We start from the raw sequence: 19,937 nt of genomic DNA, 5'->3' as shown, positions 1-19,937 counted from the left end.
CATGTATGTGCATGTTTGTGTGGGTGCATGTTTGTGTTTGTGTCTGTTTGCACGTGTGTGTACATGTGCATGTGTTTGTGAGTATGTACTTGTTTTTGTTTACATGTTTGTGTGCACGTTTGTATGATCGCATGTTTGTCTATATGCATGTGTGTACGTATGTGTCTGAGTACAAGTTTGTCTGCGTGTATGCATGTGCATGTTTGTGTGGATGCATGTTTGTGTGTACGTGTCTGTTTGCACGTGTGTGTACATGTTTGTATGTGTGTAAGTGTGTGTGTGCATATGCATGTCTGAGTGTATATGTTTGTATGCACGCATGTGTAAGTTCATGTGTGTATGTCTGTACATGTGTGTGTGTACATGTTTGTGTGCACACATGTGTGAGTGCATGTGTGTATGTGTTTGTGTGTGTATATGTTTGTGTGCACACATTTGTTTATTGCATGTGTGTATGTGTGTACATCTGTGTGTATGTGTGTGTTTTTGTATGAGTGTATGCATGTGTTGCATGCATACGTAATGATTAAAACGTTAAGAGTAAGAAGTAAAATTCATCACTACCTGAGTCCCACGATTTATTAGGTCCTGTTATAGAAGACAGTGTTTATAGAGCTGTATTTCTTTCAGATCTCTTTCATGCTTTCTGTTTTCTGTAGCTTCTTCCACCTCCTTTGGGCTTTCATAGCTCTTGCTGCCCTGAGAATTGGAAAATTTGACTAGAATCATATCATTGTGTTTCTGTTATTAATTACTATCCTTTTTTATTTGCTTTATATGTATATTTTTAGTTTTTAGGTCTTCATTCAGTCTCAGTGACCTTTGTTTTGCTGATCTGAATAATAGAAAAGGCATGAAAGGTACATCACACATATTTGTTTATAGTTACACAAAACTATAGTTTACCTCTAATCCTTTAAACAGGCTCGTAAGTGTTGAATCACTAAAGGGTATTATGTTTACAATGTCTACAAATATGAATTTACTTTCATACCTCAAATAATAAACAAGCCATAAATATTTATATGGCTCCATTCCAACCCATCAGTGTTGCTGTAGGAAATCATTGTACGGTAGATCATTTTTAGCTTTGTTTTTTAAGTCTTTCTTAACATTTTCAGTGGGTTTTCCAGGAGAGAGAGGTGAGGAGGACTTGTGGGCAGAGGCCTACAGGTGAATTCTGGATGGAGACATGCCAGAAGTGTCCGGGTTATGATTTGTTTTTTACTGTGGGAGTGGCCATGCTTGTCATTGGCTGGGTGGATTTGGAGTATGTTGTAGGGGGAGTCGGGGGAGTTCCTGTAAATAAGAACATTTGGTCTGACAGGGCAATGTGATGGAGAGACAACAGGCAGACCTCCCAACCTGTGACAGTCCCCAATATCCAGGATGGTTAGGAGAGAAGATCAGAAAAATCTCTGCTTGAATTTGTGAAAGTATCCAACTATATTGGGCTAGATTACGTGTGGCGAGCTAACTGTTGTGTGCAAGCGATAAGGGGTATATGGTAGCTCTTTTCACGTGTTGGAAGTAGCACGCATGAGTTGAAAGTAAACACATTTGATTGAGCGCAATTGAATGTAAAGCATGTCGGGATAGTGTGACTGCAGAGGTTTGCTTAACTGTTATGCTTGACAAAAAAGTTGCACAAAACACATCAAAAATACATTTAAAATACAGTTATAATCATAATAACTTACTTAAAATAATTGCATAAAGTATAAGTTCTCAAGATACACACACACACATATATATATATATATATATATATATATATATATATATATATATAAATCAATGTAAATATTTGCATAAGAAATTAGTACATCTAAGCAAGTATCCCCGCTTGCTTTCCCCCAGAAATTCTTAATATGCAATGTTTCCAATGCACAAGAGAATTGTGGGTAAGATATGCAAATTAGGTATGCAAATTCTCAGTTTTTTTGCTTCAAAAATACTGTTTTAACACAGCGATCCTTTTAAACAGGAATATGACAGCAAACCAGAAATCACTCACTAGACAAGCCTGTTTCGTTCTTTTTAGAACTCATCAATGCACAAGAGAATTGTGGGTAAGATATGCAAATTAGGTATGCAAATTCTCAGTTTTTTTGCTTCAAAAATACTGTTTTAACACAGCGATCCTTTTAAATAGGCTCGTCTAGTGAGTGATTTCTGGTTTGCTGTCATATTCCTGTTTAAAAGGATCGCTGTGTTAAAACAGTATTTTTGAAGCAAAAAAACTGAGAATTTGCATATCTTACCCACAATTCTCTTGTGCATTGGAAACATTGCATATTAAAAATTTCTGGGGGAAAGCAAGCAGGGATACTTGCTTAGATGTACTAATTTCTTGTGCAAATATTTACATTGATTTAATTTTGAGACATGGAGGATTTTAATTTCAGTTTTTTATCTCCCCCCCATAATTTTAATGAAATATATATATATATATATATATATATATATATATATATATATATATATATATATATATATATATATATATATATATATATATATATATATATATATATATACATCATTTTATATAGGATCGGTAAGATATATTCCTGCATCTTCACTATCTTTTTTTCCTCAGCCTGGGGGGGGGTTCAAGGGGGGAAAGGCCACCTTGTAAACCTCATTCCTGAAGGTTCACTTGGGGAGTATGCCAGAGGATCCGCGGGGCACCTTTCTTGCTTTTAAAGACGGTCACATAAGCAAAAAGTCAAATTGAAAGTATATAAATGAAGGTTACTTGACTTATAATTGATTATTGTTGGCATATAAATTATTTTTATTTGTTAATTAATAAATATTATAAAACCCATGACATGCAATTAAAGGGATATAGAAGTGCAATAAATGCTCTAATCTTATTGCACTATTTCTAAACTGTAACTATATGTGTAACGCCACAAAAGGTTTACACACCTATAGCAAGCTCCACAGGCCAGAGAGCCAATCACAAGAAGCATATGTAAGTAGCCACAAATCACCCGCAATGTTTCTACAATTTGTTCAACAAAATAAATCAACCAAATGGTTGATAAAAAAGGAGATTGTAGGTGGTAGACATGTATGCCATCATAAATATTATTTTTTTATAGTGTAGGTTAGTGAGTCTTTCACAAGGATTTGATGGTGTTCCTTTAAACGTTAACAATCTAAAAGCGTAAACAAAAAGGATACACACTTTCAGTGAAACCTGCATTATAAACTATACATCTTAAATGAATAAATTAAATTTGGTGAAATTCATTTTGACACAACAGTTGTTTCTTGTCAGTTCAATGACTTTGAATTTGGGATATTTCTTCTGGCAACAGATGACATGCTTCAGCTGATAATCAGTTTATCCCACAGCTGCTTTCCAAATGAATGCATAACACGCCACTGAGTATCAAACGTTTTACTTGGAGGTCCACATCATATATAATGTTAATTTCTATTCAGGGACTATAAGGTCATGTTTCAAATCATAAGATATAAAAGAGAATACTGAATTAATTCAATAATATAATTTGTTATATTTTTTCCATTTTATTACATCGCTAGTTGATATTTTTATTTCCTCTAAGGTACTCAACAAGGTCTGTCTGACTTTTTAATTTTACTTTGATATGTCACAATACTTTGTATTTCCATTTGTTTCACCATCTTTATCATTTAACCTCTTAACGACAAGCCTATGCCTTTGGATGTCATTTTTACTTGCAGGGGGTAAATATAACAGTACTTGACAACAACAAGGAGATGACGCTTTAGCCCTTAGCCTCTGGAATTGAGACCTGCACTATTTCAGGGTCAAATATCCCTCAAATATTATAGTTTGGATGTACTTGCTGTAATGTGCTTCATAGAAAATATATAAATATAAATGTTTTCTAGACCTTTCAATGAATAATTATCGTTACCATAATGCAAATGATAAATATTTGGTGTTCTGTCTTCAGATAATCCATTAATTATTTTTTTCTCTGCCTATTTCAGTTGGATACACCATGAATGATCTAATTTTTGAGTGGCAGGAGAATGCACCTGTACAAATAGCAGATGGCCTCACTCTTCCACAGTTTGTGCTAAAAGAAGAGAAAGATTTGCGCTACTGCACAAAGCACTATAATACAGGTATGTCTTCAACCGCAGTCTTAATCAAATATAAAATTGATTGGAGATAACCCCCAATCAGCGCTCAGTACCGGAGCGAGTACAAAGTTATTTGGTATAATATGCCTTTCAAGTAATTCAAAAATGGGTTTGAAATCCTTATACAACAGTCCCACTCAAAACAAATATTATAGCACTTCTGATTAATGCGAGATATATACGGACCTTGAACGAACCTTTGAAGCAAGTTCTCATGTAGTTATCCTTCCTTGGTGTGTTACCTCTGTAGCTGCTCTGGCCTTGGCATCTGCAACTACCACCATCACAGCCTCCGTACATAAAGCTCCTTCTTCACAGTATCGTCATCCTTCAAACCGCTGTACAAATTCCCAAATCCACCAACGATCATCATCCAAGAAAGCATGGCAGGAGATTTAGTGAAAAGGCTAAAACTTCACTTTTATTGTAGCCATAAAAGTGCTTAGCAAACTAGGAGAGTTTCAAAAAAGTACATCACATCACATCACTAACGGGTACTGGGTGCAGCAATGGTCATTTGAGTTTCAGCTCATGCCTTACTCATTCCTTACTCATGGATTTGTTTTCGTTCTCTTGCTATCTTTATTTAAAAAGAAAGAAGTTAAAGCTTAGGAGCCAGACCATTTTAGGTTCAGCACCCTGGATAGTGCTTGCTTATTGCTGGCTAAATTCAGCTACCAATAAGCAAGTGTAACCCAGGTCTGAACCAAAAATGGGCCGGCTCCTAAGCTTTACATTCCTGCTTTTTAAATAAAGATAGCAAGAGAAAGAAGAAAAAATGACAATAGGAATAAATTAGAAAGTTGCTTAAAATTGCATTCTCTATCTGAATCATTAAAGAAAAAAATTAGGTTTAGTATCCCTTTAAGAAGCAGAAGTCTAAAGACCACAGCTTCTTAATCAACATTAAAATCATCCCAGACTGATTTAATCTAGGTGATTGAAAGCCTCTGCTCAGCAAGGGGCAGGATTACTCAGAACCTTATCTATCCGTAGCTACTTAAATGGGGGTCTATGAATTGAATTCCTTTGCAGCAGGCATTTTATAATACAATAGGATTTCCCTTTAATAATGGAACTTTATTAATGAATAATATGGTCTGTAGAGTTTAGTGAAGAATGGGGCTTAATGTAATTCAGTGCTATTAGCCTTATTCTGCCCAGACTAATAAAAGTTCTTGTCTTCATCCATATGTAACTGTAATTTCTAAAACTGTCATTTTATCCTCTTTAAAACATGCAACCAACATTAAGCAGTAGGCCATGCACTGTATACTCAAATATTCTCTCAGAAAAAAAGCTTTCTATTTGAGATTCCTTTAAGAAAGATAAACCTTTCAATTGCAAATTAAATATTAAAATTAACAAATTCTAAATAATGTGTGTGTGGCTGAATTATTCACAGAAATCAAGTTATATAAAAATTTACAATTTTTACCTCATTCTTTCATTTTAGCATCTAGAAATGACAGCAAAATGGCTTCTTGGGTTCATGAGGTCTGATAAAAACTAAGCTTTCATTTCCTACAACATTTTCATGTCAGTGTTTGACAGCCCTGTCTCCTGACAGCAATACAGTGTTATTGAAATACTCCAAGGATGTTTCTTAACAGCAGAGAAAATCCATCTTCTGATTCTTGTGCGGGTGACCACCTATTACTGTGATGTTTACACCCACATACTATTGCTGGAAAGCTTACTTCAGATTGATGTATTACAAAAATGAATCTTATCACAGCAATATCACAGCAATATGTCATTTGGGTCCAAGCTGACAGTTCATATTGTATGTGTGAATTTTTGGTTACTATAAAATATATATATATATATATATATATATATATATATATATATATATATATATATATATATATATATATATATATATATATATACACACATATAGATAGATATAGAAATAATGTAAAACACAAAAAAATATATAGGGATTGTATTCCTTTAAAATGATGTCTATTGCATTTGATAAATCAACACTTTAGTACCCATTAAAACATTATTAAAGAATAATAATATACTAAAGCATTATTAAATGTTATAACAATATAGATATTTGAACTACATTAAGGGCTAGACTACAAGTGGCACGCTAACTGTTGCGCACAAGTGATATTGTGTTTTTGCACGCAATGGAAATAGTGCTCGTATAACAAGTTGAAAGTAACTTGCAATCGTATTTTATGCTCATCAGGTTAGCGGAACTGAAAATCTCACGTAAAGAGTAGTGTGTTGAACTAAATACAACATAAATACATTGAAAATTACTGTTACACTCATATAAGTACTGATAAAAAAAATATTAATATAAATATACAAAAGTTATGAGGGTTAAAAAGTATATGGTAAATATATATATATATATATATATTAATTAAACAAAAAACGTTAATCAGCAATTCCTATCCAGCACTAACTAATCCCAGATATGTGGATATATTTCCCTAGCGCTAAAGAACCTCAACATAACATTATACTGTTAAAAAAACTCAACAATGCATAATGCATAAATTCACTGCAAGAAGGGGAGCATTAGTAAAGCATTTATTGGAGCTACCTAAAGGCATGAAATATAAGACAATACAATTAGGCCATTCAACTCCTATCATAGTGCACTATGAAAAAAATCATGATTGCTAATCATATTAGAGAGCTCTCACCACAAAACAAAATCTAATTATATATACAAAATGATAACTTAAAGTTCCATAATTCTGTTAAGGTCACAGAAAAAAATGGCAAGAGTTCCCAGCACTGGAACAGAGGAATATATCCTGTGGTTGAATGTACCAATATCAAACTGATAATATATGGTAGAAGGACTGAGTATGTCTGGGTTTGAAATTCTGAGCAATTACTGCCCTTTGCTTCGGCAAATGCACTAAATACTGTGCTCAGGCGATTGTGACTGTGTATTAATGTTCCTTATTTCTGTAGCAGTCCCACAATTAGGCAATAACAATCATGGTTTCCATATTTGATACCGCTTTTATACTTCAAAAAATCTGCTGTAGCGGTTTATACTTGCGGTTCTGAGGGAGTCCCACTATCGCGGTGCCACACCTCCTAGGTACACCTGTTGATCCCAATAGTATGGTGTATTCCCCTAGAGTGTTTGTCTCTCCTCTGTTCGTCTCGATAGTATGCCTTGAAAATGTGGTTGCACCTCCAGACTCTTCTTCCAAACATCTCCGTTCCTAATAGCTTCTGCCTTTGTTACTCCAGCAAACACAACTGCCAGCTATGCGCGTTTCACCCCTAAGGCTCTGGGGCTTCTTCCGGCTCCAATGAAAGTCACATGATCATGGATATCTTATGATTTCTTTTAAATAAAAAGTAATGGAGGAAAAATCCTCTCATTTTGAAGCCTTTAAATTATTTAAGTTGTTTGGGGCAAAATGGTAACATTTTGTAACAATAACCAATCGTTATTTAAATGCAAATTACTCAGTGAGAATATATACAATTGAAACAGTTTGATACAAATAGTATGATATTATAAATTTGCTCCCCTTCAATGCAATGTGAATACTAAAATTCATTTTTGCTACAAAATATTTACACTAACTTAATAATACAGCTAAGATCTAATTGATCATATATGTTTTATCCTTATGTATGCGTCTAATAGTTCAGGGTATGGCGGTTTTTCAGGCATAAGTATTTTAAAAATAGTTTATGAAAATTTGTTACGTGTCTTATGACAGATATCTAGTAGTTTCTATCACGATTCCTATCTATTTTTTGAGGATGGTACTTTGATATGAATTTATACCCTCTCATGTTTTAAAGCTAAACTATGTTTACTTCAGAAAAGAATGTATTTATTTTAGAATACTCACAAGTAGTTCATTCACCCAAAAAACATACATAGTTTATCTCTTCATTCATCCCTAAGGGTGCAAGTGTTTTTAAATTATAAATGCATTTACATTCATTTTGTAATAGTAATTCATCAAGGTTACCTCCTCTTTCTTTAAGGTCTATTTTTTGCAATCCCCTAAATTTAAGTTCATGCTTATTACTGTTATGTTTATGGAAAAAATGTCTTGCTACACTGCTAGTGTCAATTATTTTGTTTTTAATCTCTCTTTTGTGTTCTTTAATTCTTTCCTTTAGCTCTCTGTAGGTTTTACCTATATAATAACAAGGGCAACTACAGTAAACTAAATATACTACTCCTTCACTTTGACAGTTTGTGTCCCTGAATGTACCATTGTTTTCCAAATTTGTCGATGAATTTATTAGTTGTCATGTTAGTGCATACTGAACCTTTTGAACATTTAAAAGTACCATCTGTGCTTTTGTATTGAGATAGCCAAGTGCTACCTTGGTTAGATAAGAAGTGGCTTTTGACAAGTTTATCATTGAGATTTGGAGCTTTTCTGACTGTCATTTGTGGTGCTTTACCCACACATTTAGCTATTGAGCAATCTAGAGTTAGAAAATGCCAATGTCTTAAAAGGATTGATCTTATTTTTGCCCAGGAATCATTCTAAGTACTTAGAAAGCTTACTGTTTCTTCTTTCGGGTTTGTCTTTTGATTTATACAGAATTTCCTGCCTATTCAGATATCTCGCTTTACTATATGCCCTTTTCAGGCAATTTTGTGAGTAGCCTCGTTCCTTAAATCTCTGTTTTAATTCACCAACCTGTCAGTATATGGCTGGGTTATAACACAATATATTTAATAATTTTTCTTTAAATTAAACCCTTAATCAATATGCATATACTAGAAACCATAACATTAATATAAATTCCTGAATTCTTTTTATTAGTTGATATTTATAAACACATTGAAATATATTTGTAGGAACAAGAATATGAATCAATACTGTACACATTTAAAACTATTAAAATATGCTATGCAAAGTTCATAAAAGTTTACTTTTAGAGCTAGCCTTATTCACACTTGAATTTCAGTCAATTAACACAATGAGATTCCAAGATATTAGCTACTAACATTTAGACTGGTACAATCAACAGTGCTAAGTTAAACAATAGAACAATATACACTCTTATTAAAACATCAGAAATTGTATATATTATCTGTGCAAACAACCAACGCATATGTCTAAGCTGAAATAAATTCTTAATTACCTACAGTTAAGACAAATTCTAAGATCTGTATCTATATGTTTGCCAGGTTAAATTTCTTAGCATCAAGGATTTGATTAACAATACACAGGTTATGAAATACTAGTTAAAAAACAAACTGCTCTCTTTAATCTATCAGCTGTAATTTAACTGCAGTGACTATGCATATATTTTGTTTTAAAATATTACCTGTAATTAGCAACCTTTTTTTTATAAAAGGTATAGCCCACTTTGCTTATAGTTTGACTGTGTCCCACGCAACAGTTTTCAGTCAGTTTAGCAAAATCATCAGCAGCCTCTCCTATCCTGCACACAGCTTATATTGTCTTGTAATCATTGATGAAACAAATGGGTGGCCCCTACGGATCTGCTTTGTGATTGGATCATTTTGGCAATGTATGTTGCTAGGGAGATGCATCTTTGTTCACAACCAATTATCTTTTGGCTGTAATTCTTGCATCGCAACACCGGATTTTGGCTATCGGGGGGCAGCATGATAAACAAAAAGCAATACATTTAATCATTTCTAACATTTAAAAATATTTCTTTAAAATGTGTAATAAATGCCATAATTTCTTTACATTAATAATTTACATGTTCAAATGTTTTGTACTATGTCACAATATTCCTTCTGATTATTTTAATATGAAACATCAGTATTCTTTTTAATATCATATTACATCAAAGTAATTTATACTTCTAACTATTAGCTTAAAATCCATTTAAAATAGTCTTCAGTATCCTGGCATTTATATAAAAACCATAGCGTATTTCATATTCAGTAATGCACTGCATCCCAACATGAATATAATATATTTCATATTTCTAATAAATCCTGAATGCATGAATCTTGTCTATGCAGATCTGAAATAAAATAATAGTGTTATTAATCATTGCTTTTTAGGTCCACAGATATCCATATTCATATTCTTCCTGTCATTTTCCATTAGCTTCCTGGAACACAGAGAAATTTTATTAACTTTGGAATAACTTAAACATTTTATATCTATATATATATATTAATTTCTATGCTGTATTTTGGGGTTAAGAGTATAATTTAAAAAAAATTGTTTTTAGCTGGTCAAATTTTCATTACTTCAATTACACAGCAGGGACTAATTTGCATTGAAATGTAAATGGTTACTTTCCCACAAAATATGTCACTTACGCCAGACTACTAGGCTACTTTATAAGGAGTAGGAGATTTTATCACACATTTCCAGGTAGTGACCATATGGTCTTTTGTTTGTGGCTGTTAAAGTTAAGTAAACCAAATGTTTTATTGTCCTCACTTGGATGCATTTTAACTTTGCATACTGAATGGGGGAGGATTTAATATGGGTTTCAAGTCAATGCATTTAATGTTTTATGAATGAATCAATCATTTGGTGCTGATAGGCCAAATATATATATATATATATATATATATATATATATATATATATATATATATATATATATATATATATATATATATATATATATATATATATATATATATATATATATATCTTCACATATACCTTGACATAAATCCCCCTTCCAATTTTAAATAGATGTAGGACACATGTATTTAAATTGGCTTAAAGTCAATGGTATTTGGTGAGTGTATTGACGGTATGCATCATAGACAGTCTTTTATGAAGAGAGTCCGTCATTTTTGAGCCTTCATGCTTATCAGCTAGGCATCTTTAAACTATAGTATGTCTTTAGTGCATTTGGGGATATTACACTTCATTCTCCCTCTATGACTTGTAGTTGGGACCTAGGATGACACGCTCGCAACTGATTGATATGGACCCATTTATTTATTAAACTATCACTTTTGGGGATCCTTATTTTATAGGCCACTGGAGATATTTTGTCAGTAATGACAAAAGGACCTTTCCATGATGGGAGACATTTCTTCTCCTTAACTTGATCTCTTCCAAAGTTATAAAGATAAACTTTATCATTTATTTCATATTACTTTTGGACGTTTTGAGATCATAATAGGTTTTAGTGGTAGTTGCGGATTTCTCTAAGTTCCTTTGAGCAAATGTGAAGGCATATTGCAGGTGCTTTCTTAGGTTCTCCACATATTGATGCATATTGGCAGCATTTATCAAGTTCTGGTCTGATGTACTGTACAGTAGATGCTGAGGTAGAACCATTCTTCTACCAGTCATCAGTTCAAAAGGTGACATTGAGACTAGAGGTAGTTTTACATCCCAGTCTTTACCCGTTTCACTCATAAACTTTTTGAGGATTTTAACAATGGACTGGTTGTAACGCTCTACTCCACCACTTGAGACAGCTCTATCAGCAATATGGAGCTTTCTTTTTACCCCTAGTATTTTCCACATTTTGGTCATCACTTCGCTAGTGAAGTGGGTTCCCCGATCTGATTCGATTCTTTGGGGCAAACCAAATCTGGAAAACACGTGGTTGTTGAGCAATGCTGCGCATATTTCAGCACTATTGTTAGGTGCACTGATGCACTCTACCCATTTAGTGAACAGGCATGTCACTGTTAACATGTATTTGTTACCCCTTGATGACCTATTTACTGGATCAATAAAATCAATTTGTATATCTAAGCATGGCATTACCATCCCCCTTTTCTGCAATGGTGCTCTATGCGTTGGCGCAGTGGGTTGGAACTGTGGACAGATTAGACAACCTTGACAGTAGGTTTGAACATTATTCAACATGTGTGGCCAGAATGCATAATCACGCAATATTTCATACGTGAGTTTGGCACCACGATTACCAGATGTGGGAGCATCATGGGCATGTTGAAGAATTAGACCTCTGAACTTGGTGGGTACTACCCATTGCTGGATGCCGGTTTTGGAGGTTCTAATTAACAAACCATCCTGTAACTTAAATTGTGATCTGGATTTCATTAAGATTCTAAGATCTTCTTTGCCAATACAATCATCTTTTGAGATGGGATTGCTTTCAGGATCTTCTATGTGTTTACAGAAGATGCCTACAATGGGGTCTTCTTTTTGACTAGTGATGAGGTCCTCACTAGGAGAATCCTGACTCCATTGTACCCGGCTAGGCTCACTCTGTTGTTTAGCCTGGTTTCTGGTAATGGCTTCTACCTGAATTGCACCCATTTAGTGGTCGATATTAAGGATATTAAGGAGTTCTCCAGTTATGGCTCCTTGTTTGGCTAATGAATCCGCAAGGTCTTCTTCCAGTGTATGGTTAAATCATTGGATACCACCAGATTATCAATCTCGCAGAATAACTTGCCATGTTTGACTGGTTTGTTATTGCTTTTTTGCATGCCATTTCTTTTCCAAGTTGGCAGGTATTCAACAAAACTGTCACGCACATAATTTGAGTCAGTTATGATCACAAATTCATGAATACCATGTTCAATAGCCATTTCAATGGTTTTTAGAACAGCAGTGAGTTCTGCAACTTGACTGGATCTTGGTCCAATGTTGAAACCTACAGATATATTTGGGAATCCATTTGCCCAAGTTATACCAATGCCAGCGACTAATCTGCACTCATTATCAATAGTGGCATGGTAAGAACAACCATCAACATATATCCAAGGTAATGTTTGACAATGGTCCTCATTGTACATTTTATATGGGGAAAGCAATTGTTTCTCCAGGAAATCATCTTCTGATAATTCTTCCCCAGGATCTTTAGCAGTACAGTCGTGGAGCTCAGCAAGCCCCTGTGCAACTGGATTCTTTTTATTCTGCTTGTAACGAATTTCGAAAGGCCAGCCTTGTAAGGAAAGAGACCACGCTGTTATGCGGCTATTAGACAAATTCCCATCTCTTATTCTTTCCCTTTGCAAATATAGCAAAGGCTGGTGGGCCGTTTCTACAATAATTTTCTCACCCTGTATAAAGCTGCAGAAATTTTGTAGAGCCCATGCAGTAGATAAGAGGGCTTTTTCGCAATCGCTAAATTTTATTTCTACTGGGGATAGAGTTTTGCTCGCATAAGCAATGGCTTTGCCTAAATTATCATGCGTTTGGTATAAAACAGCACTCATGCTTATATCTGTGTAACCTGTCTCTAAAAAGAAAGGTTTACCACATTCAGGGTATGCTAAGCAAGGTGCTTGAGTGAGTTTTCTCTTCAGCTCTCTTATGGCTGTCTCTTGAGTTTCACTCCAGTGCCCTTTCACATCCTTCTTTAGAAGAAGTAGTAGTGGTTTAGCTAATTCTGCATAATTATCAATGAATTTGCAAGAATAATTCATCATACCCAGGAATGATCTCAATTCCTTTAAGTTAGCTGGGTTTTTAGAATTTATTATAGCTTCCACCTTTTTCTTCTGAGGATTTAGCCCTTCAGAAGTAACTTGATGTCCCATGAAGTTTACATGAGTGCGGCACCATTGAGCTTTTTGTAGGGATAATTTGACACCTACCCCTTTAACATGGCTGAGGACGTGTTTAAGCTATGTGATGTGTTTTTCAAAGTCTGTGCTTTTGATTAAAACATCATCAACATAAGATAAGGTCCCCCTTTCCAGTGAATCAGGCATAGCCTTATGCATGAATACAGCAAATACATGTCCAGAATTTATGTATCCAAAAGGAAGTCTCTGAAATGCATACTGGACCTTTTGGAATGAGAATGCCAGCTTATACTGGTCCTCCTCATGTACCTTTATGGTCCAATATCCCTGTGCACAATCAATGGTAGTGAATATTCTGGATCCCTGCATCTGCGCAAGGCACTGGTCAATATATGGCACAGGCCAACCAGATATGTACACTCGTTTGTTTAGCTGTCTTAAGTCAGCACACAAACGCCATTGTCCATTGGGCTTGAGAACACCTAGAATAGGATTGTTATAAGAGCTGTGTACCTGTTGTATAATACCTCTTTCTTCCAGGTTCCTTATGATTTCTGCAAGAGAATCATATGAGGTTAAAGGAAGTCTGTATTGTTTAACAAAAACAGGTGGTGCATTGGGATCTGTTTGTATTCTTGCAATGTGTAAGTCTGTAGTCCCACAGTCATAAGAATCCCTAGCAAAAATATCCTTGTACTCCATCAGGAGTTCTCGAAGCTGTTGGCGTTCATCATTGCTGGAACAGCCATTGGCTAAAAATATTTGTTCTTCGACTATTTGCTGAAATCCTGGAAAGATGTCAGGTTTTCCTATTTCATAGGCTTCTTCCAATCTAGAGGTGAGATCCCCTTAATTATAATTTACATTGCCCCCATGACTCTGGGTATTGGAGTATTCTTGATCTTTGATCAGCTGATCAAACACTAGAGAGGCTTCTTCAATTTCACAGATGCCTTCCTCTGAGCTGAAGGGATAAATAGACTGAATTGTAAATAGACCCTATTTTTAGACCCTTTGCATAGATGCAAATGATTGTTCTTTTAATTGTTCTTCAGTTAAGTATCCTTCAGGTATTAGCCCAATTATATTATTCTGGAATCCAAAAGTGTAATAAATTGATTCTAGCGCATATCCTATGATAGTTCCCTTGGATAATATTATATCCTGTGGGGTCATGTTATGCACAATAACATGTATTGGAATAGTTCCAATATTTACCAAAGGAGTGTAGGTCATTGTGATACCCAGATTTTGTATTCTATGTGAGAGGCAAATTAGTGTTTCAGAAGTTTTTAATTTCTGACCTCTCTTTACCTGTAAGGGTAAAAGAAATTTATCAGCCCCAGCAGGAATTATATCATCGCTAGACACCTGCATATTCACAGCATATGGCAATTGCTGGTTTGATTTCAGGGCTGCATTTTCATCCTGAAATACTTCAGGGTCCCCCTTTAACCTGCTCCAGAGCAAGAGTTAATCAAATCTATTTGTATGGCATATCCATGTAAGATGTCATTGCCAATGTATATTTGATTATGGGGAGTATTTAGAACTAAAAACAGGTGCTTCACTGACTTATTACCTATAGAGACAGATAATAAGCACTTGGCTGTGATGTTATAGCTTTCAAACCTGTCATCCAGGCTGTGGACACAGTGGTCTTGGGGAGAAAGATATTTAATCACTTTAGGTTCAGCTATCTGCGCTAATAAGCCTTCGCTTATATAGCTAGCTTCCTGTTTTAAGCTCAATTTGGCATATTTGGTTTTCCCAAGGTCATGCACTTGTAAAGGGATAAATAGATCCTCTTTAACTCTCTCTCAATTCCTGCAAGGTATTGAGCGTGGCTTTCCCTTTAGGGATTTTATGATCCCCCCTTGTGAAGAGATATGGTTAATACATCGCCGTCTAAGGAAATATTCACTATCTTTCCAGGCAAATTTTAAAAGTATTACCATCAGAGCCACTTAAAGGAGTCTCATCATCTATTTGTAAAATAGTGATTTCAGGTACAGAGTTATTCCTGAAATGAATCTCCACAGCATCTGGTTTCTCTTCCACCACTTGACAGTTATGTCGGCTGTGAGATATACCGGATTGCTCATAATTTATTGGCCATTTTACTTGTGACCAAATTACATTATTTATGCAATCAATTATGGTGCTTAATCGCTTCAGGAGATCACTACCAATAATTAAACTATCAGTTGGCAGATCCACTATAATGACAGGGTGTCTTATGACCCTGTTCCCCAGTTTAAATTTTAACCATGCAGTACCGTAGACTTTTAGAGAGTCACCCCCAACTCCTATTAGAGAATAATCAAATTCTTTTATTTTAGGTTTGTGGGGTGTTAGCTCATTTAGCTGTGTGTAGTGCCTGTGGGATAAAATGGTTGCCTGAGACCCAGTATCAATTAATCCCATGATAGGGTTGGAAACTGAATCCTGCAGCTCAGCTAATACATATCTTCCTGCAGTTTCTATCATTTCACACATAAAATTGGCATGATTGCACACTTGTGGGCTTCGTCACGTGTTACCTGAATCCGCTGCATTACCTGATGCAGAAGAGACTTCACTCTTACCGGTTCCCTCTTTAATAGGGTTGACTGGGTTCTTGTGTACTGCATCTGTGGAAACAAAGTTAAGAGAATGCAGCAAAGGAAGGGATTTGTTAATGCTTTCTGGCCGAGGTTGCTCGTCATCACAGCTAAATCGTCTGTTTCCGGTCTGTGGGGAGAGAATATGATTAGTACCATTATTGACATTTATTATTTTATTTTGTATATCTCTCCTCTCCCTTTCAGGGGATACTGCAATATTTATGACTGTGCCTGTGTCCCACTGCTGGCCACTGGCTGTACCCCTAAAAAAGGATTCTTAGGTTGCTGAGCTATAAATGCTTGACTCATATTAGCGACTTATTCGCTCAACCGAATTAGCTGGGTACTAAGCTGATCTACTTGATCGTTCAAGTTACCTCTACCCCTGGGCCTATCCCTTGATGCCCCATAGTAGTGATTCCTGGGCCCTCGGTTTCCCTCAGAATCAGGGCCGCTGTTTCTATCCTGGCGTGGTTGCCCCTGGGCACTAGTATTTTGGGGAGCACTATTAACTTGGGGTGTCTGGTTACCCTGAGAGTATTTTCGCCATTTATTGTATTTACCCTTGTGAGGATACCAATTATTTTGTGGGTATTCTCTTTGGGAGTAATTATTTACTTGGGTATGTCCCCAACTTTGGGTATAGTCTGTCTGCGCCTCAGCCCATGTTGGGGGAGGGGTAGAGTTAAACCTCTGTGGAGATGGCCTGTCTCCTCTGCTCACCTCTGCATAGGTTTTCTTTTTAGACTCCAAATTGAGGGGGCTAGGTGACACCCTAATTTCAGCCACTACTACTTTAGGATTGGGCTTTCTCTCCCTTTTATCCCCCTGTTCACCGGACTGCAGAATAGAGTATAACTTTATACTCTCTTTGATCAGCCATTCCAATGAGCAGCTCTCATCAAAATCTCTAGCTAAATTAATTTTGATGGGTGTGGGCAGTGCTTCAAAAAATAAATTCACAAATTCTGAGCATTCAAATATGAGATTATTTTCAGCCATACTGTACGCACTTTTCAGTATAGAAAGGAACTCTATGGGGCTTTGATTTGCACTACATTTTAAACCATATACAGCTATTTTCGCTGCAGTTTTAGTGCGATCTTGCCTGAATTCCTTTCTTCACTGTCACTTTGTCTCATCCCAGGAATGAATATTCATATCCTTTAGTAAAGCAAAGAATTTGTGATTTTTTGCTTTACTAAAGGGTAGAAATTAAATTTTTAACTGCTCACTTGTAACATTCATTATAGATAAAGCATTTTCAAAGGCCTCTAAGTGGTCAATTATGGAAGTGGAAAATGGGTGGACTGCATTCTTTAGGAATTTAATTATTGTAGGGGTGTCATACACTTTATTTAGTACATTACTGGATTTCGTTTTGAACTTATTGCTTGAGTTAGGGTGCCTTTCATCTGTCCTATCTTTACTATGCTGAAATCTTACCTGTGTATTTTTATATGGGCTGTCTGAGAAGCTAGCCCCCCTTTCTGACCCGCTATAGTAACTGACCTCTTCCTCTGAGGCGTAATAATTATCTTGTCCTCCAGAGTTAGGTAATTGCCTAGGGGAAAAAGTTATCTCTGGGCCTGAATTAGGGCTATAATTTGGGTACTTTTGTCTATCCTCCTGCCTGGTATCTGGAAACTGATTTCTGACCCAGTCCTTAATTGAGTTAAACATTTCAGCATTAGTGTTATTGCTTAAAGGTTCCTTATTACTGCTGATTTGTCTCTTTAATTTATTTATTTCTTGTTCATATGCTTTTTCAGCCTCACGATATCTAGCTTTTAAAGTTTTATTTTCATTTTGGCATTTTTCATATTCTTCTTATAAAGCTTTAAATTCAGCCACTAATTTCTGATTATATTTATTTGTCAGAAACCTTTTTATTAGCTTCTACAACCTCTACCGTTCCATGAATAAAGGCTTCTTCAAATTCTTGTAATGAATCATTTTCATCCCTTAGCTGTCCTAATTGTCTGTCTTGTCCTGCCATTTGGCTAGAAATCTCACAGCTCAAATACATTAGGTTCGGCCAAGTTTTGAAAATTAAGTCATCACGCCCTCTAAATTCCGTGCATTTATTAAGCTGCAGTAAAATTTGGTATAATTCACCATCTTCGAACCACATATCTCTAACTAAATCTTTGGCCTTAGCTTTACACCCCTTAACATACATTTAGACATCGTCCCCAATATCAAGTCTAGTCATGAGGTGGTTCATGGCTTCTAATTTGAGAGTTTTTGCCTGAACTATTTCATGGACAGAGGATCTTGGGGAGAGCACAATTTCATCATGTACAGATATGCTAGCATTACTTTTTGCTGAAGACATCGTTATTTTAGTGTTCTATTTAATAAGATAAAAACACTAATACAATTTTGACCAATAGTCACGCAACAGTTTTCAGTCAGTTTAGCAAAATCAGCAGCAGCCTCTCCTATCCTGCACACAGCTTATATTGTCTTTTAATCATTGATGAAACAAATGGGTGGCCCCTACGGATCTGCTTTGTGATTGGATCATTTTGGCAATGCATGTTGCTAGGGAGATGCATCTTTGTTAACAACCAATTATCTTTTGGCTGTAATTCTTGCATCGCAACACCGGATTTTGGCCATCGGGGGGCAGCATGACAAACAAACAGCAATACATTTAATCATTTCTAAAAATATTTCTTTAAAATGTGTAATAAATGCCATAATTTCTTTATATTAATAATTTACATGTTCAAATGTATTGTACTGTCACATTATTCCTTCTAATTATTTTAATTTTAAACATCAGTATTCTTTTTAATATCATATTACATCAAAGTAATTTATACTGCTAACTATTAGCTTAAAATCCATTTAAAATAGTCTTCAGTATCCTGGCATTTATATAAAAACCATAGCGTATTTCATATTCAGTACTACACTGCATCCCAACATGAATATAATATATTTCATATTTCTAATAAATCCTGAATGCATGAATCTTGTCTATGCAGATCTGAAATAAAATAATAGTGTTATTAATCATTGCTTTTTAGGTCCACAGATATCCATATTCATATTCTTCCTGTCATTTTCCATTAGCTTCCTGGAACACAGAGAAATTTTATTAACTTTGGAATAACTTAGACATTTTATATCTATATATATATATATATATATATATATATATATATATATATTCATGTCTATGCTGTATTTTGGGGTTAAGAGTATAATTTAAAAACGTGTTTTTAGCTGGTCAAATATTCATTGCTTCAATTACACAGCAGGGACTAATTTGCATTGAAATGTAAATGGTTACTTTCCCACAAAATATGTCACTTATGCCAAACTACTAGGCTACTTTGTAAGGATTAGGAGATTGTATCAGACATTTCCAGGTAGTGACCATATGGTCTTTTGTTTGTGTCTGTTAAAGTTAAGTAAACCAAATGTTTTATTGTCCTCACTTGAATGCATTTTAACTTGGCATACTGAATGGGGGAGGATTGAATATGGGTTTCAAGTCAATGCATTTAATGTTTTATGAATGAATGAATCATTTGGTGCTGTTAGGCCAAATATATAATAATATATATATTAATCTTCACATATACCTTGACAAACCTCTATTTTAAAGGTTTCAAGTTTGGTACAGTGTTGCCTGTATCTAAGGTATTGACCTTGAGGTATGTTTTGAAGTAGGTGAACTGGATGATGACTATCTGCTCATAGCAGAGTATTACCTGCTATTTGTTTTC

The 19,937-nt window shown here is 35.1% G+C and overlaps 1 protein-coding gene across 3 annotated transcripts in view; it reads left to right on the top strand.

The window, feature by feature from the left end:
- The window catches only part of GLRA3 (glycine receptor alpha 3), a 450,097-nt gene that overhangs the window by 356,695 nt on the left and 73,465 nt on the right, over positions 1 to 19,937 (top strand). For all 3 annotated transcript variants that reach the window (XM_053703842.1, XM_053703843.1, XM_053703844.1), the window contains one exon: positions 3,997 to 4,134. In XM_053703842.1, the coding sequence (XP_053559817.1) occupies positions 3,997 to 4,134 (138 nt within the window). The remainder of the gene's footprint in view (positions 1 to 3,996; positions 4,135 to 19,937) is intronic.

The sequence above is a fragment of the Bombina bombina genome, chromosome 2 (genome assembly GCF_027579735.1).
Source record: "Bombina bombina isolate aBomBom1 chromosome 2, aBomBom1.pri, whole genome shotgun sequence".
Taxonomy (NCBI): domain Eukaryota; kingdom Metazoa; phylum Chordata; class Amphibia; order Anura; family Bombinatoridae; genus Bombina; species Bombina bombina.
The sequence above is the reverse complement of the archived record's forward strand: the minus strand, read 5'-3'. Positions and strand labels throughout refer to the sequence as shown.